The sequence below is a fragment of the Crocuta crocuta genome, unplaced genomic scaffold (assembly GCF_008692635.1).
Source record: "Crocuta crocuta isolate KB4526 unplaced genomic scaffold, BGI_CrCroc_1.0 scaffold273, whole genome shotgun sequence".
In the NCBI taxonomy this organism is placed as follows: Eukaryota; Metazoa; Chordata; class Mammalia; order Carnivora; family Hyaenidae; genus Crocuta; species Crocuta crocuta.
The window spans coordinates 6,910,852-6,938,657 of record NW_027529425.1 but is presented as its reverse complement, the minus strand read 5'-3'; the positions used below and the strand labels follow the sequence as shown (position 1 = coordinate 6,938,657).

The window sequence follows — 27,806 nt, the reverse complement described above, 5'->3', positions numbered from 1 at the left end:
GACCCACCCAGATGTGGCCCTGTGGCTCAGGGAGGGGGGGGGATGGGGCTGCCAGGCTCTGCAAGGGCAGAAAGCCAGCCAATAAGCGCAATGAGCAATAAGCGCAGATGAGGACGGACACCAAGGAGTGCCACGTGGCAAGCACCAGGGTGACCAGTGACCTGGATGAGAATTGCCAGTGGTGTGGTGAGAATCCTGAAGCAGGTCCATAGACATGGACAATTACTGCAGGAGCGAACCCAGCAGGTGCCACCTGAATCATGTGACTGGGGGAGGTCAGTATCATCTCCCTGTGCCGGGTACGCAGGGAGGGTGTTGACGTGCCCCATCTGTGTCTGATAACCGGCCTCTCCTGGCACATCGCACATCGCACATCGAGGTCATGAAAGTCAGATAAGATGAGGAAAGTTCCAGACTAAGGGAAATGACAGGAACAGACAAGCAAATGTGACTGTAGCTGGGACCCTCGCCCATGTGAGGCCGGGCTCATCTGCAGGAAGAAGGACCGCAGTGTTTTGGGGGTGATATGGTGTCTCCTACACCCTCCACACCCTCCACCCCCAGGATCAAGAGGTGGGAAGGGCCAGGACCGCTGAGTACCCGGGAAGACGACATTCCCGTAACGTCAGCAGCTTCCCTGGGGAAGCCCCGGCACGAAGCAGGCAGGCCTATGGCCTAGGCCCTGGGCCCCAGCCCCCAGCCCCCAGTCTCTGGCCCCGACAAGCCCCGGCAGGGGCAGAGGGGCCTGGGAAACAGGTGGCGCAGTGCGTTTCCCTATCCCAAGCAAGCCCCTCCCTCTGGACTGTGGGCAACTGGGGCTCCTCAGGGGTTCTGGGGGGTGCCATGGCCCTTCTTAGTCATCACCTTGGCCAGGCCTGGCTGCTGGAGGGGAGGCCCTGCCAGTGGGTCCTTCCATCCTGGTCACCGGGAGATGGGGACTCCAGCCGAACGTGCAGACTTTGTCATCTGGAAAACGCACCCCTTCCCCAACCCCGCCATGTGCACACATCTCCTCTCCTCCCCTCCAGGGACACACACTTCGTCTCCCCCTCCCCACTCAGCCTGCAAACGACCGTCACTGTGCTGCATGTGCACGGGCTTCCCTCCCCCAGTGTGCACCCAGTGGATCGCTGTTGTATGTGTGTGCACACCTGTCCCCCAATGAACATACCTGCCCCCCCCNCCACCCCCAGCCTGCACACCCCTTCCCTAACCCCCTCTAGGCACACATACCTGCCCTAACCTCTCCCCCATGCACACCCCTGCCCTAACCCCCCCTCCCGTGCATACACCTGGTCTCTGTCATACTTGTGCACACCCCTGCCCCCTCTGCATGCACACATCTGGTGGCTGTCATACATGTGCACACCCCTGCCCCATTCCCCACCCCATGTACACACCTGGTGGCTGTCATACATGTGCAGCAGCAGCCAGGTCTGCCTCGTCTTCTGAAACCTCCAGTTCTCGTGCTTCTGGGCCCAGCTGGGAAGCAAGGACAGGGTATGTCAGGTGCCGGCGGGAGCTGTGGGAAGGGTCTACGAACGGGGTGTGTGCAGCCCCCCACCTGCTGGAGGGCAGCAGACCAGGAGCAGAGCAGAAGGGGCTCAGGGGCCCATCGCCGGGAGGGCACCTCACCACTGCCCCCCTGCCTCCACACCTGTACTGGGAGGGTGCCTCACCCCTGCCTGCCCGCCTCCACACCTGTGCTGGGAGGGCACCTCACTCCCACCTACCTGCCTCCACACCTGTGCCAGGTGGCACGGGCACCTCTGGCGTGGCAACACCAGGGATTTACGATGCCAGCACAAACACCCACCCCTGAGTTCTGAAATCAGTTGGTCCTGCGTTAGCCTTCACTGTATGCTTCGGCAGAGCCTCTCCCTTCCCAGAGCGGGGACAGCCTTCAAACCAAGAGCCGTGTGTGGAGGGGGAGGGAGAGTGAGCTGCGAGGAGCCAGGAGCCCTGACCCCGAGGGCTGTGCTGGTTTGGGCGCCCCAACGTCGTGCCCTGGCCCCACCCAACCCCCACATACCAAGGACATGACCACAAGGCTGGCCTGCAGCCTGTGGGAGGATGAGGAAGCAGGTGACCTCAGCTGTGGGCAGGTCAGAGGACCCGGGGTGATGCTCTGGCCAGGACAACAGGGCCAGGCTCTCAAGAGCTCAGAGCCCCTGCCATGGAGGGACTCGGGGGAGCCCACGGGCCCGGGCAGGAGGGCAGGGGGTGAGCCCCCAGGTGAGTGTGACCAACCAGCTGCAGCGCCTCTACGGGGGTCAGCAGGGAGGGCCCATAGCTCTCAGGGGGTAGGGTGCAGAGGTGAAAGCACAAGACTCACTCCTGCGCAGCTTTACACACACGGTCACGGGACAGCAGAGCCTGTGCCCCACCCCACGTCTGCCTAGGGCTTCGGGAACCTTGCGTGGCAGCCACAGAGCAGGACCTGAGCCAGACGGGGCCCCTGCTCCCGTCCTGCTGGGCACGCCTGGATTCGCATCTTGGCTCTGGCCCTGGAGACTGCTGGGCGCGCCCACGAAGCAGCGTGCCTTCAGGGCATCACAACCCGGCCTCCTGCACCCGCAGGTGTGGCACTTGGCTCAGGCCCCAGGATGAGTGTGCAGGCAGAATCTGGGCTGTGGCCATGAGAGGAGGGATAATCACTGATAACCAGTGACTGTGCTGGCTTACATTGTCCATCACCCACTCTGTGGGTGGAGGGGAGTCTTCAAAAACTGCCTTGTTTGCCATATGGCACAACAAGTAGAAGGAGCCACAGAGATGTAAACACAGGAGAGTGAAGGCTCTTTCGTCCCCATCCCAGAGAGCGACCCCAGGAGTTGATGGTCCATGAAGCCCTGGCCAGGCCTCCGAGAGCAGCCTTCCCAGCATATCCTGTGGTCACTGCTGCTGCGACTTCTCCCTGGAGAGTGGGCTCTGGGCTCATCCCTCCTTGGGGAGCGGCTGGCCCTGATCTGCTCCTCCTGGGCCTTGAGTGTCCGACTTACCAGCACTGCAAGCCCTTGGCTGTGCTCACTCAGTCTTTACAATGAATTCTCCCTGCTCAAATTACAAATGACCCTGTGGGCCCATGGAGCGCCTGCACGTGGGTCAAGTCCCCTGCCCTGCAAGATGGCACATGATGGCACCCCAGGGTCTGCCGGGTCCGTCCCAGGCAGATGGAGGCTGTGGTGGTGCCGAGCTCCATTGCCTGGGACTTGGGGCTCCACCACCCGGCTGTCGTTGCCACAGCATCGCCAACATGGACGGGCTATGTGCCCGACCCCGGGGCTCTGGTCTAGCTTAGGCTCAACCGCCCTCGTGGTCGCCTGAGCCCCCAGGCGGTGCTGCGGTAGCTTCAGACCTGCCATGTGAGCCCACAGGAAGCAAGGGCACTGGCCAGGAGCCCTAAGCAGGCCCACGACAGGCAGACAGGAGGCCCCAGACCAGGACGATGAGGACACAGGAGTGAGGTGGGGACGGTGGGTGTGGACAAGCCAGCCCGCCTCTTCAGTTTCCTGTCCCACCCTGGAGACCCCTCCCAGAGAGGCAGGGCCCGTGGGATAGAGAATCTGAGACACCAGAGTCCACAGCGAGGGAGTGGGTACCCTGCACCTGCGTGGGTTCCCTGGTGGTGACGGCGGAGCCCCACCCTCTCAAGGGGGTGCTGAGCCTCAGTGCTCCTAGAGAATGAGGCTCTTGGCGCCATGAGGTCTCAGGTGAAGGACGCTTCAGCACCAGACATGCAGAAGCAGGCGAGGTTGCTGCACAGCCCCCAGCCCACGGTCACCCAGGGATACGTGTGTCGCATGGGCCCAGCCGGAGCCCCAGCGTCGGGCAGACTCTGGAGCCCCTGAGCTGGTGAATGTGTCTCTATCTCCACCAACCCGTCCCCAAGGCCCCAAGGCCCAACCCTAAGAACCTGTCCCCAGGCCCCACACGTGCCAACCCCCACGTTTCGGCCCAGCAGTGCCAACATGGCCTGGAGCAGCCATGTGCTCCTGCGGCATTCAGCAAGCACGCTGATTTCGTCCAGCCCGGTCTGCAAGGCAGAGATCTCTCGGCTCACAGAAAGGTGGAATCGCTGCCTGGCCTAGGCCCTGGGCAGAAACGAGGGACAAAGGTCCTCCGGTGCGATGGGGTGTGGTGGTCTCTTGCCCCCGGAAGGCAGGCCCTAAGCTGCTGTGGCCACGTGCCCCCTCTCCCCCCCACCCCCGGTTACGCAGTGCCGCCCACTCATGGGCCTGCATCCCACTCAGCACCTGACCCAGTCCTGGTGGGGGCACCCAGCGGGACAGGGCACCCTGTGAGGGAGGGGCTGCTGTGTCTGGCTTGCTCGGTGGGAGGGGCCACCAGCCCGTTTCAGGTGTGCTCAGGGCCCTTGGTTCCCTCCGCCCCGGGCCTGGCAGCAGTGAGACCTGTCACACAGCAGCCACAGGACATGCCATTGCAATGTGGTGACCACAATGGACACCACGCAGCTGCACACGTGGCACAGAGCCTGCGTCTGCGTTTCAGCTCCCCAGCCTCCAGCTGGGGTCTTGCCTATGACATGGGGCAGTTGACACAACCCACTTCAGTGACAGCAGGGTCCCCTGGAGGAGACTCCCACCAGCCTCAGCGGCACAGCCGGGCTTGAATCGGGGCCTCAGCCGGCCTGGAGGGAGCCTCACTTCCCACGGTCATCCCATGTGGGAAGCAGCAGAGCTGTAGGCACTTACAGCGGGGACAGTCCTGTCCGCCTGGCAGGCAGGTGGGCCCCCCCGTGGAGGAGAAAAGACACCAGCATGGTCTCCCAGCCCTGTGCCCTGAGAGGGGCTGTGGCTCCCGCTCCGGCTGCTAGGTGTGGGGTCTCAGGAGAGCAGGCCGTCTGCCTCGGCCACGGGTGGGAGATCCCACAGGCGACCGGGCTGCCCTCAGGGCTCCTGTGTAGTGCAGAGGCCACCGCGGCCATTCCACGCGCCCACACATGGTGCAGCTCCCGCCACGCAGGACCGACAGATGCCAGGCTCGGGGCGGCCGGGGAGCCTGTGTGGGCTGCAGGTGAGACCGGAAGCGAGGACCAGACTGCAGAGGGCAGGCTGAGGTAATGGGGGCAGTCTGGACAGGACAGTCCCCCTGTGGGTGACCGCCAGGGGGTGCTCTACACCGCAGAGGGGGCCTGGTCCAGTCTGGGGTCCACTCTGTGGCTGGCCTGTCCCCCTGTGCTCTGTCCAGCCCAGACCCCGAGGCCTCCTCTGTGTCTAGCTGTGACTCTCGCGAGAAGCTGTGAGTGCTCACAGAAACGCACCTGGGCTCTCGGACTAGGAAGTGACGCCACAGAGGACGATTCCCTCACTCGAGGACCCACAATGACAAGCAGGAGGCTGGCTCCTGCCCAGGCCCTCCCGTCCCCAAGGTGGTGCCCCATGCTGTGGGCATGTGTCACTGAGCCAGGGACTCCACACCTGCACACCAGTGGAGGGAGCAGCAGGCATCTGCCCTCAAGATCTGGGGGGCCCCACCCATGTGCCCCTGCCCTCTCTGGCCACCAACCAGGGATGGCCTTCAGATCTGACCTCAGAGGACCTGGCGGCATGGATGGTGCTGAGCCCCTGCACCAGGCCATCCTCAGCGTTCTCATGCCGCCGCTGGAGTCCCTGCAGGGCGCACCTTCCAGACCCACGACACACACCAGGGCCACCCAGCCTCTTCCAGGGCCATGGGGGCCACAGGGGATGGGGATGTTCCCGCACCCCAGAGTTTAGGGAGGGGGCTGGAGGGCTGAGCCAGAGGCCTGCTCCCAGCACATGCGCGCCAGACCCCGGTCCTTGCTCTCTCCTCGCTAGGACACATGGGATGCGTGTGCCCAGGTGGCACCGACCCTGGGGCCGGAATCCCTGGGGCGTGCTGGCTCAGGTGCAGTCTACTGTGCCCAGCAGCCAGGAGTGCAGAGACCCCAGCCCACAGCGCGCAGAATTACCCGTCCTTAAGGCTTGTGGTTGGGGCCAGCGGACAGGGCCCTTCTGACCCCGGGCTGGGCTGCGGGGCCCTCAGCTCTCTGGCCAGCTGCTCCTGGGGGGCCAGCCGGCAGGTGGGCTTCCAGAGGGAGGACTGACTCCCACCCCCAGCACAGCCACGCCCAGGCCTTCCAGGCCAGCACAGGCCAGCACAGGCCAGCAGGCAGAGCTCAGGGAGCTGGGTCCCGGAGGCACTCTGCCCTCCCCACTGAGTCCTTCCGGGGACCCCTCCATGGAGGAGCCAAGAGGGGGCAGCTCAGGGACCCCTGGGTCATGGGGACCTGTGGTGTCATACATACAGGACACAAGTGAGGAGCTAGTGAGAGCCCGCCCCACAGGCCAGGACATGCAGAGGTCGAGGCCCTTGCTGGCGGGGCGGTCGCGTGGTGCAGCCGTTGTGGGAAAGTGTGGCTCCTCCAACAATGGAGTCTTGGGAACCCCGCTCTGAGGCTGTGCCCGAGACCGAGGAAAACATGTCCACACAAAGTCCCATACGCGGCCTCATCTGGCCCAGAAGGGAAAGGGGGTTCTGACTCTGCTACGACACGAGTGAACCTCACGTGCCTCAGCGGGTGACGGGAGCACTTCACAGGAGGCCTCGTAGGCCGTGACTCCATGGGCAGGGGACCAGCATGCCCGGGGACACAGGATNCTGGGGGGGGGGGGGTGTCCCAAAGGGCAGGAGCTGTTTTCGGAGGGATCAGGTGGTCAGAAGCAGCCAGAGCAGTGCGCGAACACCGCTCCGCGCAGTCAGCGCACAGGGTGCACTCACGCACTGGGTCTTCTCAGGGAAGGCCAACTTGATGTCGGCCGCTGACGCTGCTGGCCCGAAGCATGCGGGCGGGCTGGGAGAAGTGTGACCCCGCTTCCTGGAGGAGGAAGGCCAACGGGGGGCATCCATGACTCTCCTTCCTGACAAGCTCCTTTGCAAACAGAGGCCAGGGATTTCATGGGGCCTCACTCTTCCAGGAGCTTCTAGAGAGTCTCGCACAAAGCTTCAGGCAAGTGCCAGGCTCTGTGTGCCGCGGTGACAGGGTGAGCCAGGGTCCGCCGGGCGCTCTGAGGGCTCGAGTGGGCACTGGTGGCGGTGGTTCTGTGGTGGCGCCCACTGGGGGGATCTCAGGCCACGGGGACACCTGAGGCCCTCGGGGACACTAGCCAGGCCCTGGGTGAGGGGATCGTCTTACCCTCGGAGGTAGTCCAGGGCCAGCTGGGCCCCGGAGGGCTTGGCCGGCGTGCTCGGGGCTGTCCCTTTCTCCCGGAGCTGCTTCCTCTCCTCTTTCCTCCGCTCCTTCTTCAGCTTCCTCTCCAGAACCCTCTTCTCCTCCGGGCTCAGCTCGGGCAGCTCGAGGGCCATGTCCTGCCCGGTTCCCCCGACGGCTCCTCCCTGAAAGTCAAGGGAAAAGCAGCCTGCGAGTGTGCCCCTCAGCTTCCTGGAGCCCCTCCCTCGCCCCCAGTAACTGGGGCTGCTCAAAGTCTTGTCCTCCTAGGGGCCCAGGAGACCCAGCGCCTGGTGAGAGAGAAGTCCTGCGTCCCGTGGGGAAGGGCCAGGCCTGACTGTCTCACCACTGCACATGTCAAAGTTGACTGACCTCGGACCTCTCTCCTGACCCTGCACCTGCGCTCATGCACTGGGGACAAAGATTTCTAGGTGGAGAGGAAAGCCCCATCCCCCCCAGCCCTGCAGGAGACCTGCCTCTCCTCTCCCCTCTCTACCCCCCCAGCCCTGCCCCATCTGCTGGCTCCCCCCAGGGCGCCCCCTGGCCGCCTGCACACCCAGTGCACTGAGGCTGGGCTGAGAGCACACTGCTCACAGGGAGGGGGGGGGTTTCTGCTTGGGAACTCCTCCCAAGGAGGGCCTGGGTGCCACGAGGCCTCCCCCGAGGCTGAGCAAGGCTGAGCGGGATGTGGTGGGGGTGGGGGGATGCAGGCTGCTGGCCTTTTGCTCTCCCGGCAAGGCCATGGCCTCCTGACACCCTTATTTTCCCAGATGCCTCACACCTAGAAAGTACAGCCCCCAAACCGCTCCCCATATCAAATGAAACCAGACCCTCAGTGGGGTGGGGGACCGTGACCCCAGCAGCTACATACTCGTCCTCTTTCCCGGAAAACCTGGAACATGAGCACTGGTCACTGTGACTCTGGCCAGGGACTAGGCCACCACCCCTCGGCCTCCAGGAAGGGCGAAGTCTGCCCCAGGCTCGTCCAGCATTTGCAGACCTCCCTCCCTCCCTCTTCCCCTCCCCCACACTTCCCGCCTCCCCAGAGAGTGGTGGCCTCATTAAGTGCCAATGTCTTCACAACCTTTGTGTTCCCACTCAGCACCAGATCTTTCCGGAAACTTCTAAAACAAAAGAGGAGCTCTCTCTCCAGCTCCTCCCTCTGACTCCTTTAAAACCAGCTGAATTTACCAGCGGGGGCCTCCAGGCTGCCCTGGGGAGGTTCCAGCAGCCTGGATATCGGCACGGGTGTGTGTGTGCGTGTGCGTGTGCGTGCACAGGCACACACACACACAGCCCCCTTCACGCAGGGCTCACGGGCCACCAGCTCATGGGGTGCTTCCAGAAGGGGGAGACATGGCCCCGGGGCTGCACATGTCCCCGCTGCCCACAAGCCCAGGAGCCCAGAACCCCCCCTGCCCCACTCTCCCACCTCTGCTGCCTGAGGCCATCTGGCTTTCTGAAGGTTTCCCGGAGGTGCAGGGGGAAGAGTAAGGGACAGGACGCTGACGCACACCTGGGAGGCTCCTCCACATGGCTACCTGCTCACTGGGTCCTAGGCCCACGCTGCCAGAACTGTGGCCCCGGGAGAAGCAGACAAGTGTCCCGGGCAGGCTGGCCTCTGCCCCTCTGTGGCCACGTGGACAGATGGGCCACCCAGGGCCGAGCTCCTGCCGGAAGGTTGGGGCTGGAGCGGTGGTGGGCTGAGGACGTGTGACACCAGCTCCAAGAGGTCTGAGAGGAAGGTAGGGCGGGCAGCATGTGCCCCATGGCAACAGGGCGCCTGGCAAGCCTCTGTACATCCTCCAAACCCCAGCCTGGTCTCAGCCGCTTGCTCCCCGGGCCCATGGGGTCGGACCCTGTCACGTGAGAGGGGAGCTGCGTCTAGCCCTGAGAACCCCCGGGGCTCCCTACGGGCCCAGGGATGGCGTGGAAGTGGTCCCTACGGAAGGGCCTAGACGCGGTGCCGCCTGCATGGGCCTGTGTCTTGCATCAGGCACCTAAACCTGCCAAGTACACAAACCAGTCTCATTCTGGCCTCTGGTCACCCTGACGTGGCCGTGGCTGGAGCCCATGCTCTGTGTCTCTCTGGAGCTGTCCAGAGGGCCACAAGGCCTACCCTCAACCGTGCCAGCAGCCAGCCAGGACGCTGAGGGGGTCCAGGCAAATGGGACGTTCATGCTCTGGCCACAGCCCGAGTGCAAAGGCCTCTCAAGAGAAGCTGGAAATGCAGATTTATGGATGAAATCGGAATTTTACATGCAGGCAATTTCAGTTAAACAACACATAGTACATGGGCAAAACAAACCTGGTGTGAACCAGGGGAGGAGCCTGTGACCTCAGACCTCTGATCCTGGGGAGGCCTTCCTCTCCCTAAACTCAGCTGTGGGCATCCCACTTGGCCTCTTCCTTTTTTTTTTTCCAAGGAAAGTAACCAGCCCGCCCCTCTCCCCACCGACTAATGCCGGGTAGGGGGATGGAGTGATGGACCATCGCCCTGCCCAGATCTGTGGGCCCCAGCACTGCTTGAAGACAAAGCAGCGGGTCGCAGGCATGCAGGGCTGAGACCTGGCGGGGCAGTGGCAACAGGCCTGCCGCCTGCTAGGTGCCCACTGCCACATGGGCCCCACTTGGTCTCTCTGTTCTGGGCGCCCCGACATCTCTGGCCCGGCCCAGGTGACACCCCCACTGCTGCTATCATGACACGGGCCACGTCAGCTATGCTGGGGTGGTGCCGCGCGGGAAGAGAGCTGGGTTGGCTCATGGCAGAGCGGGGCTGGGGTGGGGACCGCAGGGCCTACCCGGGACCCTCATACTTTCTTCATTCCACAGCATCGCCCATGCGGTCGGAGGCCAGCAGGACACACCGGGAAGCAAGTTTTTTTTTTATTAAAAACATTTTTTAAATGTTTATTTTAGAGAAAGAGAGTGTGAGCAGGGGAGGGGCAGAGAGAGAGGGAGACATAGAATCTGAAGCAGGCTCCTGGCTCTGGGATGCAGCACAGAGCCCGACGCAAGGCTCGAACTCAGACTGTGGGTTTATGACCTGAGCCGAAGTCGGACACTTAACTGACTGAGCCACTCAGGTGCCCCCCTCCACCCCCCGCAAAAGTTTCTACAACACAGCAGCCACCAGGTGCTTCCCGGGGGTCAGGGACACCACCGTCCTGGAGATGGCGCTTCATACGATTTCCCTTGTGATTGAGAATGAACCTTCTCCAATTATCACGGATCCAAGAACCCTCCACAGAACAAGGTTTTAATTAGCAAATGATGGTGCTGACGCACCTGCCACACACCCCTCCCAGGTTATACGGACGTTGCCCAAGGGCTCGTGAATGGCCCAGGCAAACCCAAAAGCACCTTCAAGGGAACACGGGTCCAAACCCAAAGCCCATCCAGGCCCTTATGGGGATGAAACTTCCAGGGGAAGGAGGGGCCTCAGAGGGCGACACAGGGCGGGAAGGGCTGCTGTGGGCACACTCCCAGCAGAGGTCTGGGGCAGAGAGATCAGCTGTGGACACAATCCTTTCCTGAAATACAGATGCAGTTGCGTGGAAGGAAGCTGCCACCACCCACGTCCGCTGCCTGTTTGCTTGTCACAAATGTTGGCATTGACAGCTTGTGGCCTTGGCACAAACTGTGGCGGCCGTGCCGTAGCGCGGGGGCTCTGACCCGGTGAAACATGAAATCTCTGCTTTGTCGAGTCAGGCTGACTGCAACACACTCTCTTACACAGGCACAGGTCCCTCGCGTCGCATTTCCAAGGGCGTGAAAACAATCCAAAGCGGGAGGGAGACTTCAGGCAGAAGGGACCCAGAGCCTCGTCTACTACGAAGTTGTCAGACTTTGTTCCAACACAAATGTTTTCACACATCTTGGTAGATGAGGTAACTCTTGTGTGATCAGAGTTGTGTTTAAAAATTACATCCTTACCCGCTTCCAGGGCAATGAAAAGACTACGTTCGGTAAACATATAGAAAATAAACAAAACCCAAAGCCGCGGAGGCTAGAGAGAGCGGTCCGTCGGGCAAGGGGAGTCTGGGGGTGCTTACGAGAGACACGCCAACACCGTTGCAGGGAAGGAGGCACTGGAAGACATGACATCACTTGGGCAGAAAGGTTTCCACAGACTCAGCGCAGCAGCAAGGCCTCAGACCAGGCCGACAGGGAGCAGGTGGTGCAGAGAACTGGCTGGGAGCCAGGGAAGGGGCCTCTCCGGACAGTGGACTGTCACAGAGTGGGGCCCCAGCACAGGCCCACCGCGCGTGGTGGCCCTCATCACACCCAAACCCACAAAACGGAATGCTGCTGACAACACTGGGGGGGCGGCCAGAGGGTGCTGGCGGAGGATGGGGTGGGCGTCCGGGGTGATTTCCATCCTCACAAAGGGAGGGTCATGCCTACTGTTCACAGTGGGTTAACCTCCAGGAATGCAGCTGCGCAGACACAAAGGGGACCCCCACTGCGGCCCTGCACCCTGCTCACTGCTGCACCTGCGGGGTGGGAGGGTGCTCGCAGAGGCTCACCCCACAGCACCCGGTGCCCTGCTGCGGGACCATGCCTCCTGGTCAGTGCCTGCCGCTCCGCGTTTCACCTGGACGGGAAAGAGCGGCTGCCGCGCCTGCTCTCCGGGATCCTGCAGCCTTGAACCCAGGCTGCACGGAACCGCTTGCACCTCAGGGGACCCACCCCCCCCCCAGCTCCTCAGAACCCTGATCTGTCCCCGGCTAGCCCCTCCCTGCACCCAGTACTGTAGCCCAGCTATGCAGTGGGGTCCTGGGGTCCTGGGGCCCGGGGAGCAGGCGGCCTTTGGGGTGGGGGCTACTAGGGGACTTGGGAAAGGCTCTCCCACACAAATGGCCTGGCCAGAGCCCTTGTCCAAGGCTGCCCTGGTCTCATACGGGGCAGGGAAGTGAACTCTGTGTCCTCAGGCCCACCAAGCCTTGGAAGAGGGACAGAGAGGGCCACTGCCGGCATGCCCTGTCCCTGTAGGTGTGACAGCGGGGACACCATGTCTGGGGCACACTCAGCTCCAGGATTTAGGGACCGACGCCAGAGGCCCAGTTCTAGGACCAGGAGTTTGGGGCCATCAGGAGACCTAGGCGGACGTCTGCAAACATCCTGACGGCCAGCCTCTGCAGTGGCGAGCCATGAGGGGCCCCGTCCCCACTGCGGTGGGGGGCTTCCAGGTCATGGACGGGCCTCTCCTGCAGCTGACTCTCCTCCTCTCCAGGCCCCGGGAGCAGAGTCTTCATCTAAGAAAGGAAGCAGACCTGGCAGGCCAGGGAGGACCCCATTTAGACTCGAGGGACAGGGGCCTTGACCCCCTGTCTGGGAGGACGCCCTCCAGCCAGTCACCCATCATTCTGGAGGCCTGACTGCACCTCCACCAGGCAGGAGCACGCCCTCAGCACACAGGCGTGGTCTAAGCTGGCATCTGGGCCCCGGGCAGGGTGGTGAAGGGGGCAGAGCAGAGGCTCGCCCAGCCCTGCCTGCACAGCCACACTGGGTCAGTCGCTCTGGACACCTGTTCCCTGTGGCAGACTAGGGCTGGTCCAGGGCCCGGCGGGGACAGGGCTAAGCGCCGCCCCCAGCACTGTGTGGGCCTTCAGGGGCAGCCCTGCAGGTACGTACTGGGTAAGGTGTCCCAGAAGGCCATGGCCTTCCTGTAGAAGGGGCTCCACAGGCACATATGGGCACATGGGGGCCGGTCTCCTCAGATGAGACGGCCAGAGGCAGGTGGGCTTCTTGGCCTCACCTGCTGCTCCGGGGCCACGGTGCTGGGGCAGGGCCACAAGGGCGTACCTACCAGTAACTTAAGACCTAAGACGTGAGGGGACCCCCTGCCATGTTTACCGTTCTACCGAGAGACACCAAAGGCCTGTCTCCAGTAGCGGCTCAACTTAACCTTGGACCCCCAGCCGCATGGCATCTGCCTTGCTGTCACCGCTCCGTGGTGCCTGGGGCCTGCGTGGGCACATGTGCTGGCTGACGTTGGTTGGGGGGAGTCTGGAGTCACAGAGCATGTGGCCCTGCAGTGGGCATTCGCAGGAGCCAAACTCGTGGGGCTCATTTTGGTAAAACCACAGCAGGAAAAGTAGGAGCTGACAGGGCACGAGGCCCACAGGAATCTACCAGATTCTTCACTTTCCCTTTTCTGGGGTGCTTCTGGGGTGCCCTGCACACCCTGCCGTGGTGGCAGGCCTTGGAGGTAGGCTTTCCCATGGTTCTGTGTGGATTTGTGAGCAGACAGCCCTGTGGACCCCTGTCCCAGTCGGTGTGGTGGCGGGGGACAGCCGAGGACTGGCCCCAACAAGCTCCAGACCAGGCAGACCACAGACACTGAGCCGTACGGTCCCACACTCAGGTCTGCAGCCCTGCCCCCGGGGCTGGGCCGAGTGGCCTCACGTGCTGCGGTGCAGACGGCAGGCCTGACGTCCCCCCCTGGGTGTCATCTACTGCCCCTTCTCCAGAAACCTGTGTCCTCCAGGGGCCGTATCGGGGGGATCAGCCCATCCAGATGAAATGCAGCCCAGTGTCTGGTTTTGAGCCAGGCTGCCCGGTTTGGGCGCTCTGCCAGAGGAGACATTACACACGTTTAACCAGGGGAGGGGTCTGGCCCTGCCCACTGTCAGGGTGTACACAGCGCCTGCCAGAGTGACCCAGGCTGTGGCCGGGGCGCTGTGCACGCACCACTGTGTGCTTGTTGTTCACACCTGCTCCTGGGAGGCTCTGAGCACCCCAGTCTTGAGGCCCCAGGGGTGCGGCCGGCCGCAGCTCAGGCCCCATGAGGGTTGGCTCCTGTCTCCGGGTCCCTGAGGAAGGGTTCCCAGCACACCCAGGAGTGAGGCTCCAGTGTTCCCCTTTACACAGGGGCTGGGAGGGGAAGGGGGCCACATTTACGTGGGCGGAGGAGTGGCCTGCAGAGGCCACGGCACAGCAGCGGTCAGAGCCCAGGATGGGCTGAGAGCCGCTGTGGCCAGACGAAACGCTCCACACCGGTCAGCACTGACCGTCATGGGCTGCAGAGGACAGCAAGGACAGGCAGGGACCCCCCGGGTTTTCCCACCTGGAAAACAGGAACTGCTCGACTCAACGCTTACCAAGTTTTGTAACGAAAGGGAAACTTCTTTCCTTGTGGAGAACAGCGGTGGAAACCCAATTTCAATTCATGCTGGAGCAACTCTGTGGGGAGGGGATGAGGGATGCTCCCTGGGCCCTGGAACCTTCTCTCCGCCTGTCTACATGCTGGAGCAAAGCCTCCTTACAGCTGCTGGCCACGTTTATTTTTCAAAATGTGGTAAAAGGAAAGCTAAGTCCAGCAGGAGAAAGAGATCTAGATTCTAAGCCATAATTTCGATACAGGACTGCCCCCGCCCCATGGGCTGTCCTGGGTGGTCCCCCAGCCCAGACTCCGTGCTGCGGGGTGCTCTCTCCCCTCAGACCACAGCTCCCCAGGGCCGGGCTCAGGGCCCTGGGGTTTGTGGCCGGGGGCCACCCAGGTCCAACAGTGCAAGCTCAGGCCAGGAGCCTCAGTTCACCACAGAAGCAATACAGAAGTTGTAATGAACTTTTGCACTTCTTTTCCCACACTAAGTCTTTGCAGTTGGTGTTGCACGCTTAGAGCACATCTGTTTAGACTGGCCACGCCACCAGGTTGGGCGGCCACTGCACCTTATTTACAATCACAGCTGAGCCACCTGATGNGCTGGTCAGAGATTTCTCCCACTCAATCTGCAAACAAAAGTGACACCGCAATGGGGGCACCCGGCTGGCTCAGCTGGAAGAGCATGCGACTCTTGAGTTCGAGCCCCACATTGGGTGAAGAGATTACTAAAAAAATGAACCTAAAAAAAAAACAAAACGGGACACCACGATGGGAGGCAAGCGGGAGGACCTGGGGCTCCGCTGGGGGCTCCTCCTTTATTGCACCCCTACCGAAGGCGTGGCTGCGGGGCTGGCCCAGAGAAGTCATGACTGCAATAAACCCAGTTTCTCGACACTTCTGTACAGCCTGAGCTCCAAGCAGGACGGGCTCGAGCAAGACACCCTCCCCATCCGTCTCATCCTGGGCTCCAGGGGGCCTGCTGGAGGCCTCTAAGGGAAGCGGGGTGTGGACTGGTGCACGTGGGCCCTGCCCTTCCGGGGGATGGGGGACAGAGGCCAGAATGCCCAGGAGCTCTCAGAGAAAGTCAAGCCACTTGCAGGGTCTGGATGCCCGTCCCGATGCCGGCAGAGCTGGGACCAGGGTCAGGAGGGACAGCATGTGAGCAGAGGCATGGGATAAGACCTTTACACCCCCAGGAGCCGGTTCATTGTAGCAGCAGAACCAAACTACTGGAAATGGTTTTAAGAAGCATCAAGCGAAGCGTCAGGAGACGGTCTGTGGTCCAGTTATCTGTTCATCTAGAAAGTGCTTTCGGGGGGCTGCAGGGTGCTGCTGTGGCAAAGGGCCCAGGGCTGTGTGGTCAGGGTACCTCAGACGACAAAACCCCAACTGGAACTTGTGCTGGGGCACCTGCTGACACACTCTGAGCATCCGGACGGAGCCTGCCTGCAGGCCTGGCAGGCAGGGGAGGCAGTCTCTGCTCAGTCCTCAGTTCACAGACGTGGACAGAGCCCTGCCCGAGCAGTACCTGTGTGGCCTGGGGCAGAGGATCCTTAGCCAGCTGTCTGTTCAGAACAGTTCTAACCAGTGCCTGCTTCGTGGCAGAGCTCAGGGGACAGAAGGGACTCTGGAGGCGGGTTCAGAAAACGGCAGCAGATCTCGGCTCCCTGGCCTCCCCACCACAAGGGCCCCTCTTTCTTCTGGTTCTAAACCCAGGATTTGGTGGGCAGGAAGTCCACGCCTCCATTTGTGGTACCTTCAGAAATTTTGTCCTGGTTCAAAAACAACCTGAAGCCGACTTATTACCCCAATTATTAAAATTCAGAAGGGTAAGTTAGGGTAGCAAAATTTTCCTTTCAAAAAACAGTGAAAAACAAAAAAAACCTGTTTCCTACAAATTTTTAATGAGATGTTTTATTCTGAAACAAGCAGGCACACGTGCACTTCTCAGGGGCCATGCAGGCTCCCTGATGGCATCACCTGCAGACAGACCTAGAACCCGTCCAATGATTGGAAGCCCACAGCAACAGCAGCAGATCCCAGTGACAGTCAAGGGTACAAAACGTGACATCCTTCAAAGGCGGATCTCCCCAAGCCCCTCTCGCCACCCCAAACCCCTGGGTAAATGACCACGTGAGTGGCGGGCACCCCCTCGCTGCCACATCTTGCTTGCAGTATCTGTGTTAGAACAATTTCAGAAAAGGCAGCATGCGGATAATTCCGAAAGCTGCTACGGGAACAGCCGCATCTCCACGAGGCGTGTGAGGTGGTGGCATGATGCCCTCCGGGGGTCTTGGCCAGTGCTGAGCGGAGGCAGACGCGGGCTCTGGCCTCGAGGAGCTCACGGCCAGATGTAAGTGAGCTCCTGGAGGACAGGGAGAGCGGCTGCCAGAGTGGCGGGGGCTCCCAGAGGCCTCCTGGGGGCGGGGCCCCACACAGCGTGGCGGTGGGGGCTCCCGGGCACATCCTGGGTGCAGGGTCCCGCAGTGTGGCGGTGGGGGCTCCTGGGGTACAGCTCCTGGATGTGGGGTCCCGCACAGCGCAGCGGTGGGGCCCAGGCACCCCTCATAAGACTTTTAAATGCAGGGAACAGAATACACATGACACACGGGGCACAAGCAGAAACGGTCATCAGAAGAACACCCATGCTGCACAAACGCATCTGTGCAGGTCTGTGGTGTAACGGGGCATGGGAGCAGAGTACAGCTGATGCTGGGAGATGTCTCCACCCCTCACACGCCAGGAAGGTACCTGTGCCCTCCTCACGTGTTGCCAATGCCACCGCGGTCTGCCAACGCTCACAGTGGAAACACCAAATGTCAGTAGAGACCATGAAAATAGTGTTTCATTAATCCAGGTTCCAAATCCCCAGGTCTGTGAGCCGTGGTTAAGAACATAACCACAACCTGAGCTTGACTGCCCAGCCTGCAGGTCCCCCCACACCCTGGGAGTGCCAACCTCCTTCCCCACGCATCTCTTGCCACCTAACCCACATGGCCTCGGAAGGTAATGATAGAAACACACACCCAGAGGCGCCTGGGGGGCTCAGATGGTTAAGTGTCTGACTTCAGCTCAGGTCATGATCTCATGGTTCGTTGGCTCGAGCCCTGCATTGGGCTCTGTGCTGACCACTCAGGCCTGGACCCTGTTTCAGATTCTGTGTCTCCTTCTCTCTCTGCCTCTCCCCTGCTCACACTGTCTCTCTCTCTCTCTCTCTCTCTCTCAGAAATAAATTACAAAAAAGAAAAACACACCCAGGGACACACATTAAAGAACAGACTCCAGGATCCCAAGGGAGCTGACCTCCTGGTTTTCAGAAATGAGGAATTTGAGAGGTGAAGTCTTGTCCATAGACAGTCACTGGTGGGAGGCGGGCAGGGACAGTGGCCCTTGGAGGACAGGCCAGTGCTCCGGGGAGGGTCTCCCACACAGACGTTCTTCAAAGCCATGGCTGGGCTGTGAGTGGGACCTGCCACCCAGTCCAGGGTTCCGGTCCCCGGCGCCACCCCAGAGCCAGGCGGCCAGCAGGGGTGAGGGGCACTGGGTGGCCAGCCTGAGTTTCAGAAGCACTAGACTTGATTTTCACTCTGGCTGCTGCTTTTTTATGTTTATTTTTGAGAAAGAGAGAGAGACACACACAGAATCCAAAGCAGGCTCCAGGCTCTGAGCTGTCAGCACAGAGACTGAGGAGGGGCTCGAACTCGTGAACCATGAGGTCATGACCTGAGGTGAAGTTGGACTCTTAACCGACTGAGCCACCCGGCCCCCCAGGTGATTCTACGAACCCCAGGACAGAAACTGAGTTTGTAGTACGGGCGGAGTGTGAAGCTTGATGGAAAGCCCAAAGATACACAGGTGCAGGGTCGGGGGCTGGAGGGAGGGAGAGGACGAGCCCCACAAAACCTCATTTTGTCCCTCAGAGCTTCAGCCTAGACGGCGTCAGGACAGCACAACTTTCTCAAGGCTGTGCCAGGACCAACCTCCTCTGGAAACAGGGTGGTCCCGAGCCAGCGAGGAGCTCCCCCGCCCGGGCCCCCTGCACTGTCAAGGCTGGGGTGAGCAACACGATCCAGCCTGCTATCTGCAGTTTGACACTGGGTGTCACATGGTGCTTGGCTGGTCCCCCTGCCTGGGGATGGGGGAACCCCCAGCCTGAGACAGGATCTTTACAGGATCAGATTAGGTTTCTGGAGGCAAAGTCCTCTGACACTCAAGTCTCTCTTTTATTTAGGACACATTCACCCTTTCACAGTTGGCCTGTCCGGCCACCCAAAGTTGGCACGTCCAGCATGCCCTTGGAAGGCCTGCTCTCGAGTGGAGGGAGACACATGGACGGACAGAAAGAGCAGACAGACTAGGCTTTTAGTGGAGGGGGGAAGTGGAGAAACCTCCCAGGTTCCTGTCCACGAGGGAAGGAAGTGTGCAGGTGGTGCCCATGGGCTGGGTGACCGATGGGGACAGTCACCTGGCAGACACCGGTAACCCCTTCACCCCGCAGCAGGCGGTGGTGCCCAGCACGTGTGGTGGGAGGCTCGGTGTGGAACCTGGTCAGGTTCAGCACCGGCTCTACCCGGGCACCACCTGGGACTGTCATCCAGGGCAAAGCGCAGGCGCCTCAGGGGACACAAAGAGCAACCCTGCTCTCAAGGTGCTGGGGGGTGGAGGGGACAGGGGACGACATGTGAACAGGCTGAGCTTTGGCTGCGGCCCTGCCTGAGTGCACAGGCAGCACGACAGGAAAGGTGCAGGAAGGCTGAGCTGACTCGAGCCATGGGAGAAGGGGACGGGGACCAGGGGGACACTGACTCCAGAGGCAGACAGGGCAGGCTAGGGGAGGAGGGATGGGACTGGGCTTGGGCACAATTCATAGGACACGCACTGAGAGGTCAACCGTGGGTGTCCGCACAGGCCAGGAGAGGCTCAGGGACAGTGTCCAGTGTCCATGATAGGACGCATGGAAGAAGAGGGCGCAGGGACAGGAAGATCGTCACGTCCATGGGGAACAGAGCTGGTAAGAGCCCCCCCATCCCAGCACCCTAGTTTCTGTTTCTGGGGACTCCCTGCTGAGCCGAGGATCCCCGCCTCGTCCAGCACACAGGGTCTTAGGGCCTTCTGAGAGAGGCAGGGTTGCCAGAGAGGCTGTGAGGGCCCCTCCTTTCGAGGCCTCCCTCTGGCCTGACACAAGACCCGGCACTGGGCTAGGCAGACCACCCAGCACGTCACAGCCACACACAGAAGGCGTGGCCTCCACCACTGTAAGAGGAAACGGTTAACTGATCACCAAAGGTAGGGACCTGACCAGGTCTCCTGACTCCAAAGTGGGTCTTCCTGGACTGCAGACCCCAAGGGCCACCCCTGCTGCCAGTCCTCGCTGCCTGGGCTGACTCTGCCTGCACGGGACGGAGGGGGGAGAGAAGGAAATGACACACAGGCACAGGCCCTGGCTTGCTCACCCTCCACGGGCTGGGTCATCTCCGAGGCCTGCCCAACAGATGGGGTTCTAACATCGTTTCCTCTGTTATTAGTAGGCCAGCACAGGTGTGGGGCCCCGCTGCACGGTGCATGGTCCACAGCCTAACTCCACAGCCTAACTCGGAATGTCAGTTACAGCTTCCAGGCCTGAGATTGGAAGGCAAAGGTCACATGCTCAGTCACACCCGGGTTCACAGCAGGCTGCTGAGCCCGTCGCCCCAGCCACACCCACCCCCTTCCTAGTAAACTCCACATCTATTTGCCTTCCTCCCATTTCCGGAAACCTGTGACCAGCCAGAAATGGAAGGCTGCACTTGCAATGTAATCTGGAAATGCCACTTTGGCAGGCTGATGGCCAGCACGCAGAGCCAGGTGGGGCACGAAGCACAGGAGCTGTGAATGAGTCTAAAAATAACGTTTAATACAAAAAACGTGGTTCTCAACAACTTCCAAGAAGTCAGCTGACCTGGGTTCCTAACTGGGCAGTGCTCACCAGGTAACCAGGCTGAAGCTCCTACCCCTACAGCCCCCGGGAATGCTCAACGTCTCCCCCACTCAGGGGAGGAGCCAGAGCACCGCCCACCCGGGATACCAGGCCCCTGAGGGACAGAGGGGAACACAGGCTCAGGGGCTGCTCTCTGAGGGACAGGGCCCCGCCCAAGCCTTGCTGGATGGTGCCTTTGGAAAGCACTCTTCCTCAGGCGCTTTTGTGCCCGAGGAAGGGGAAATGCCCTTGCCTTTGGGTATAGAGTGAACACAACTAAATCCTCAGCTAGGGGTCCCTCACCTTCCTGCCGGGTGGGCTGGGCAGGACCTGCAAATGCTGAGAGACAGGAAAAACCGACACTGCCTGACTGGCTCCAAGATGAACCAGCAAAATCAAAACAATCGCTGCATGGGATGGATACAGTGGATAATTAAGTCAACTCCATCAATTGTTCAATATAACTTTCAAAATGATTCCATAGCATTTGGAAACCATGGGTAGTTCTTCTCACCTTGCCGGAATTCCTGAGCGTGCAGTCAAAATTCAGTTTGCCAGATAATGAGTCACAGCAGATAACTTCACAAGCAAAATGGTGACACCCTGGCAGCTCCGCCCCCCCAACAATGACATGTGCTACCCGTGGGTGGGATTTGCTAAGGTAACACCTATTTGGGCTACACAAGCCTGGAGCATCTGCACCAAGCAAAGGACAACACCCGCGCCAGGAAAAGAAAGAGTAATGACAGGCCGGTCCCGTGGTGCACAGCAGGGACTTGGTTTACACACCCCCTGGTTTCGCTGAGAAACACGCTGGGAGGCAGGGAACTCGCATGGCGTAACACGGCCCGGGGATCCGGCTAGAACCTGGGGTTCTGAACCAGTAAATGGAGGGTCTGCGAGCCCCGGGGGCCTTCCCCAGGGAAGTGTTAAGAGCACAGCTCAGAGACCCCTCACGCCCTCCTCCCCAGTGCAGGACGCAGTTCGGAGCCCCTCCCCTCTGGTGCAAGTCACAGCTCGGGGCCCCTCCCCTCTGGTGCAAGTCACAGCTCGGGGCCCCTCCTCTCTGGTGCAGGACTCCGATTGGAGCCCCCCACGAGCTCCCCCTGGTGCGGGACTCAGCTCGGAAGCCCCCATAACCTCCCCTCCCGGTGCAGGACACAGCAGAGTCCTCCACGACCTCCTCCCGCTGCAGGACATAGCTCGGATCCCGACCCCCACGACCCACTCCCCAGTGCAGGACACAACTCGAGCCCCCAGCCTCAGGACGCTGATGCTGGGGAGCAGGGCGCTCCAGGGCCCCCTGGGCGATGCGACTGCGGCAGCAGCAAGGGCCCACCCGCGCCCGACCCCGTGGGGGAAGGGCGCCCCGTCTTAACGGGCCCGAGGGCCGGCCGCTGCACGTGGGCGGGGACCCCATCCCTGGTCCAAGTCAGGGAAGTAGGCTGGGGAGGCTAGACCCGGGAGGCGAGGCGAGGCCCGCGCAGGCTCCCGGGTGGACGAGGTTGTCGCCAGGAGGAATGGAGACTCGGGACAACTTCTCCGTGCGCACGGCACCACCAGGTGGCAGACACAGGGCCCAGGCCCGGAGGCCTGCCCGGTAACAGGTCCTGCCCCGCTCCCCGCCCCCCGACAGTGGGGGCAGGAAAAGCACAGCTGAGGCGCACCCGGGCCTCCCGGCTTCTCTGCCGGTCACACGGACCCACGTCCGGCTGGCAGACTCGGGGCCCGCGTACTGGCCTCATTCCCACCCTTGGGCTCTGTGAACCAGGCCTGCTGTCTCCTCCCTAGGTCCTTTGCATACACTCTTCCCTTTGCCTGGAGCCTCTTGACTAGCTCCCCCATCATCCTCAGAGTCAGGAAAACCTGTGCTTGACCTATTGAGCACCTGCTGAGCTGTTGGGAGGGTCCCCACAGCACATGAGCTCCACGATGGTGGGTTGTGTCTGCTCACACCGCACGATACTGCCCAGCAACACGCCAGTGTTCAACCAAGGCTTGCTAGCTAAACAAATGTGTCACAAAGTCTTCCCCTCACCACATGAACACCCTACATCTCTTCTCAAGCTTGCTTCCCTCCAGTGAGACTGCAAGCGAATCTTCTGGTACAAGAGGAAACCACACGTGGGCCTGTCAGAGGCTCTGTGGCAGGGCTGTTGGGGGAGGGGAGGGATTCTCACTGACCTATCTGGCAAAGGTCGGAGGCCAGGGGTCCCAGGACACTCTGTACTCTGGCCTCTGACTCTTCACTTCCCCACCCCACTGCGTGCTGGCTGGCGGGCGTGGGCGTCCTAGCCGCCCAGCCCCATAGGGATCCCCAGGGACCTGGAGCCAAGTTGGAATCTCTCTGGGCTTTCCCTCTGGGTCATTTCGCTGCGACCACGGCTGCTCCACACAGAGGCTTGCTCAACAGCGGCAATGGGGCGGGCGCCCGGGCAAAGCAGGGGCCTGCACGGCAGCTGTATGCTGCCTGTGACCTCGGCCTCTGTGCTAGGTGTTTTTCCACCTTGGCTGTCTTACTTCATCCCTGGGATGCAGGCATCAGCATTCCCACTTTACAGGTAAGGAAACTGAGAAGTGGAAATGGTTTTTTAAAAGTTTCTGAGATTGCCGGTTTCCTGGAATGGACCCCACTGTGGGACCTGAGTCCTAGAGGCCCCACGTGCTGTTTTCTGGTGCATTCCAGTGTCACTACACAGTCTTCAGAGCCCTCTGACGGATGGCTTGCCTCACATGAGTCTGCTTCTGGTGACTCAAGAGCAGCCCTGGAGACTGGGGTGGGAAGGGGCGGGGCCGGTCTGGCAATAGGGACAGTGGCCCCAGCCCAGCTCACCCACCGCTGCCCTGTGCCCACACTTCACGGCTGAGGAACCTGGTCTCAGTGGGGACGTGAAACATGCCAGGGCTGCGCACCCGCGACAGCATCCCTTCCAGGCCTGCATGGTGCGCTCTGTCCCCCCAGGGGCACACACACAGGCCTGGGCACTGGGCCTGTGGGGCTCTACCCCAAGCAGGTGCTGCCAAGCCTCACCCCAGCTGTCTGGCCCTGGGCTCACCCAAGGTCAGCAGGCACGTGGCCACTGTCTGCGTGCCTGGGTTCCCGTGGGCCCTTGTATGCCAGAGGACTCCTGCGGACAAGGTCCAGCTGTTGGAGGGAGCAGGAGCCCCCCTGCCGTGTGGGCCTGGCACCAGCTCCTGCACCCTGAGGGACCCTGGCACAACTTGGCTCCTGGTTAGGAGGAGGGTTCGCGAGGCAACGTCCTCATGCTAAATCCTCCTCTGACTGCTAACTGTGCTGTGGGTACAAAACAGACACAAATGCCTGCAGCCACAGACCAAATGTCTGTTTCCCCCCAATCTCGTATGTTTGAACCTTAACCCCTGGTGCGATGGTAGTTAGAGGTGGGGCCCTGGGGAGGTGCACAAGGGAGGGGACCAGTGCTTTACAAAAGAGATGCCGAGAGCTCCCTCGCCCCTTCCACTGCTGGGACACGGCCAGGACATGGCCCCCAAGACTGAGGAGGCGGTCTTCGCCAGAACCGGACCCGAAGGTGAGAGCATATCCCTCTGGACATCTGGGACAGCCTCCCAGAGTTGGTCTGGGCAGGGGTGCAGTGAGCACACCAGTCCCGGGGAGGGGCCAGAGGTCTCCATGAGGCACAGGAGAAGCTGGCGGGCTTGGGGCACAGGGGGAGTGGAATGCAGAGCAGCCCCACCCAGCTGGGGTTCTAGAAATGAGTTCTCCCCAAACCTTCCCCCCGAGACAATGGGAATGAGCCTTCAAAACCGGGGTGCTAGGCCCGCCAAGACCATGTCGATGATCGTGAGTCCCTGAGGAGAGAATAAACATGTCCACCATAGACATTACTAATCAGCGGGCTCTGTGGATCAGCAGGCCCAGTGTCCCAGGCATGGCGCCTCCTAGAGAGCTAATCCTTAGAGAAAACCCCAGGAAATGCTCACGAGGCTTGAACACCATCCCCCCACCCCCAGATCCAGGCTGGCACCTGCCCCCACTGAACCTCCAAGGGCAGGCCCAGCACGGACACTGTGTCTGGTGGGCAGAAACCGTGTGGCAGGGCGGGGAGGGGTAGGTCCCAGGTGAAGAGGGTCTGCTGTCAGCCACAAGCCAGAGGAAGCTAAGCCAAGTACCGCCCAGGGCCTTCTGGGGAGCTCCTCCCTTCCTTCCCCTCCCCGGCAGGGGGCAGGGCTGTGGCAGCTGAGGGCCTTGTGAAGTGGCCCCCTCCCCCCAGGTCTCCTGCTGCAGAGCCCCATGTCCAGGCCCCAGTGGTGTTTCGGTGGAATTCCATTAACTGCTGGACCATACCACCTCCACGCACAGGAGAGGAGGGGTCACTACCCAAGGTGACCATGAAGCCAGTACTGCCCTGACACCAAAACCAGGCAAAAACAGCACAGACCAAAATCCCTCATAAATACATGTCCAAAGATTCTAATCAACAACACAGGAAATGAATCACAACCGAGTGCGTCTTCTTCAGTAAGGGACGTGAGGCCGATTGAACATTCAAGAACCAATCCACAGAACCCATGCTATCCACAAGCTAGGGCGAAACGTCACACGAGCTTATTGAGTGACCCAGGAGAAGCGTCTGACAAAATTCAAATGGCATTTGTGATCTAAATCCTCAGAAAACTACTCATAGCGGGGAGTTCTGTCCACTTGATAAATAACATCCACATCCCTCGCCTTCCCCATCGGACCAGGACCAAGGCGCAGAGACGCACTGCCCGCCGCAAGATCCAGCCAGCACGACAGAGCAGGAAAAGGGAATCAAAGGCATGCAGATTGGAAAAGAAGACACAACTGACTGTATCTGTAGATGGCATGGTGGTTGACTCATAAGATCCCAAGGAGCCTACAGGATAATTGCAAGAACTCCTGAATTCCGCAAGATTGCGGGACATGAGAGCAACATGCAGAAGTCACCATGTTTCCGTGGCTTAGCAACAAATGCACAGACTCAAACTTAAAATGCAATACTACTTACCAGGCTTCCAAATAACACACTCGGTTGCAAACCCAATAAAATGTGTACAGGATCTGTGTGCCGGAAACCAAAAAGGAAATAAGAGATCTAAATAAATGGAGACACGCTATGTTCACAGACTGGACACGGCGCAGTAAAGAAGTCTGTTCTTCACGAGATGAGACCCTGCTTCCGTGCAAAACCCAGCAAGACTTTTCATGCAGATACACAAAATTATTCAAGAATTTATATGGAAAAGAGAAGGAATATTTAGAAAAGGCATATTTAGAACAATTTTGGAAAAGGAAAATAAAGTAGGAGAGTCGCTCTATTCAATTTCCACAATTATCATACGGTTGCTGTCATTACGACAGTGCAGTGCTGACAGAGGGACAGACAGACGAGTGAAAAGGAAAGACTACAGAACCCTAGTCTATCTCGTCTGCACTCTGAATTTTGATGAAGCTGTAAAGGTGATTCATTGGAGGAAAGAGAGTCTTTTCAACAAATGGTAGCGGATGTTCATAGACAAAAAATCAGCCTTGAACCCCAGAAGATGAGCAGATGGCGAATGTCCCACATTGCATTTCACATGCGCCTGTCAGGAGGGTCCACTGCACAGCCCACAACACTGTTGCAGCCAGACCCCGGGAGGATGCGGAGCAGCGAGAACCTTGGGCCCAAAGCCGGGCAGCCACTTTGCAGGACAGCTTGGCAGTTTGTTACAATATGCACATATTCTCACCCTACGAACCGGTAATCGTGCTCCTTGGTTTTTACCCAAAGGGACTGCAAAGTTGTGTGCACACCAGACCCTGCACCCAGATGTTTCCGGCAGCTGTATTCACAACTGCCAAGTCTGGAAACAACATGCTCCTCAGTAGGTGAGGGTGTCAGCGGACTACTGGGGACTGTCCAGGCAGAGGAGGGCCACACGGCATTGGAAACCAGCAAGCTGTCAGGCACAAAGAGACACAGCTGGACCTTCAATGTGCATTACTATGTAGAGGAAGCCAGTCTGAAAAGGCTTCGTACGGAATGACTCCAACTCTATGACGTTCTGGAAAAGGGGAAATTATGAAGACAGGAAAGGACGGGTAGGTGCTGCAGGTCACATGGGTGGAGAAGAGGGGTGAACAGGCAAACCACGCAGAATTTTCTAGCAGTGAGACCACTGTGCAGGGTGCTGTCATGATGGAAATCTGTCCTCGACGTAAGCAAATAACCCAATTAGAAAAAGGGAAAGAGACTCGGAGACTTGTCACCAAAGGGATACGGACGGCAAAGCACAGGAAGTGATACGTGGTGTCACCGGGCTTCAGGGCAAAGCGTCAGAGCACGGGGAGGGTACTCCACCCCCACGACGGTGCTCGAACTGCCAGCAACAAGGCCCAGTGTGGACCTTGCACACAGCTGGTGGGAACGCAGAGCTGCTACAGCCACCCTGGAGACCAGTTTGATTGGTCCTTTTTTTTTTCCTAATTAAAAGAAACTTTTTAAAATGTTTATTTATTTTTGATAGAGGCAGAGAAAGTGAGAGCAAGGTAGGGGCAGAGAGAGAGGGAGACACAGGCTCTAGGCCCCAAGCTGTCAGCACAGAGCCTGACGCAGGGCTCGAACCCACAAATGGTGAGATTGTGATCTGAGCTCAAGTCAGATGGTTGACCCACAGAGCCACCCAGGCGCCCCTTGGCTGGTTCTTAAACTGCACAAGTGTGAACCGTACGGCCCAGCAATCGAGATACAAAAAGTCATGTCCACAAACCACATCACAACTGCTCAGCAGCTTTACCTGGAATAGCGCCAAACTGGCCTCTGAACGCACGGCCAAGCACAGGCTGGCACCTCCACACTGTGGACTGGACTGCCACTCGGAAGTAAAAAGGACAGTCCCTTGATGGACAGTGACGACTCGAATGTCAGGATGTTAGGATTGGTGAAAAGAGCCAGTCCCCCAGGGACACACGCTGTGTGGCTCCATCTACGTAACATCCTCAGAGCAGATGCGAGGTTGCCAGGAGGAGGGAGGTGGTGTGGCTGTCAGGGGCAGCGGGGGGGCTGGGGGGGGGGCGTTTGGTGTCTGGATCAGGTGGTGGACGTGGGACACACAATGTTTTGTGCAGTTGTGTGGAAGGTAACCATCAGGGCAAAGTAGGTGAAAGGCGCCAGGGACTGCTCCCTGCTATTTTTGCAACTTCCTGGGAATCTATAATTGTTTGAAAAGCTAAAAGAGAGAGAGAGAGAACACTCCAGAACAGAAACAGAACCTAAAAAAGCCACTTCTGTGCCTCCGGTCTCGAGGGACTGGGTGTGGCTTGGCCAAGCAGTCCCCACAGGAGCGCGTTATCTGCCAGAACAGAAGGAGCGAGGGGACCCCGCCTTGCTCAGGGCCCACCTGGCTCCAGGCCTGGGTGAGAGCCCCCCAGCCCCCCACGTGCACAGGCTTTTCTGTCACGAGGGGACCAAACAGGCTTGGATGGGCTGCACTGTGGGGAGCAAGCAGGACAGTCACCCAGCCTTTTTGGAAGCCCCGGG

General features: G+C 60.1%; 1 protein-coding gene across 4 annotated transcripts in view; it reads right to left on the bottom strand.

Moving 5' to 3' along the window:
* Positions 1–27,806, bottom strand: part of CHLSN (cholesin) — a 110,018-nt gene that overhangs the window by 4,386 nt on the left and 77,826 nt on the right. For 3 of the 4 annotated variants that reach the window (XM_077758792.1, XM_077758793.1, XM_077758795.1), the window contains 2 exons: positions 7,181–7,380; positions 1,401–1,482 (listed from right to left, as the gene is read on the bottom strand). In XM_077758792.1, coding sequence (XP_077614918.1) covers positions 1,401–1,482; positions 7,181–7,380 — 282 coding nt within the window. Of the gene's footprint in view, positions 1–1,400; positions 1,483–7,180; positions 7,381–27,063; positions 27,131–27,806 lie in introns of those variants that run through there. The other variant, XM_077758794.1, reaches the window with a different exon arrangement.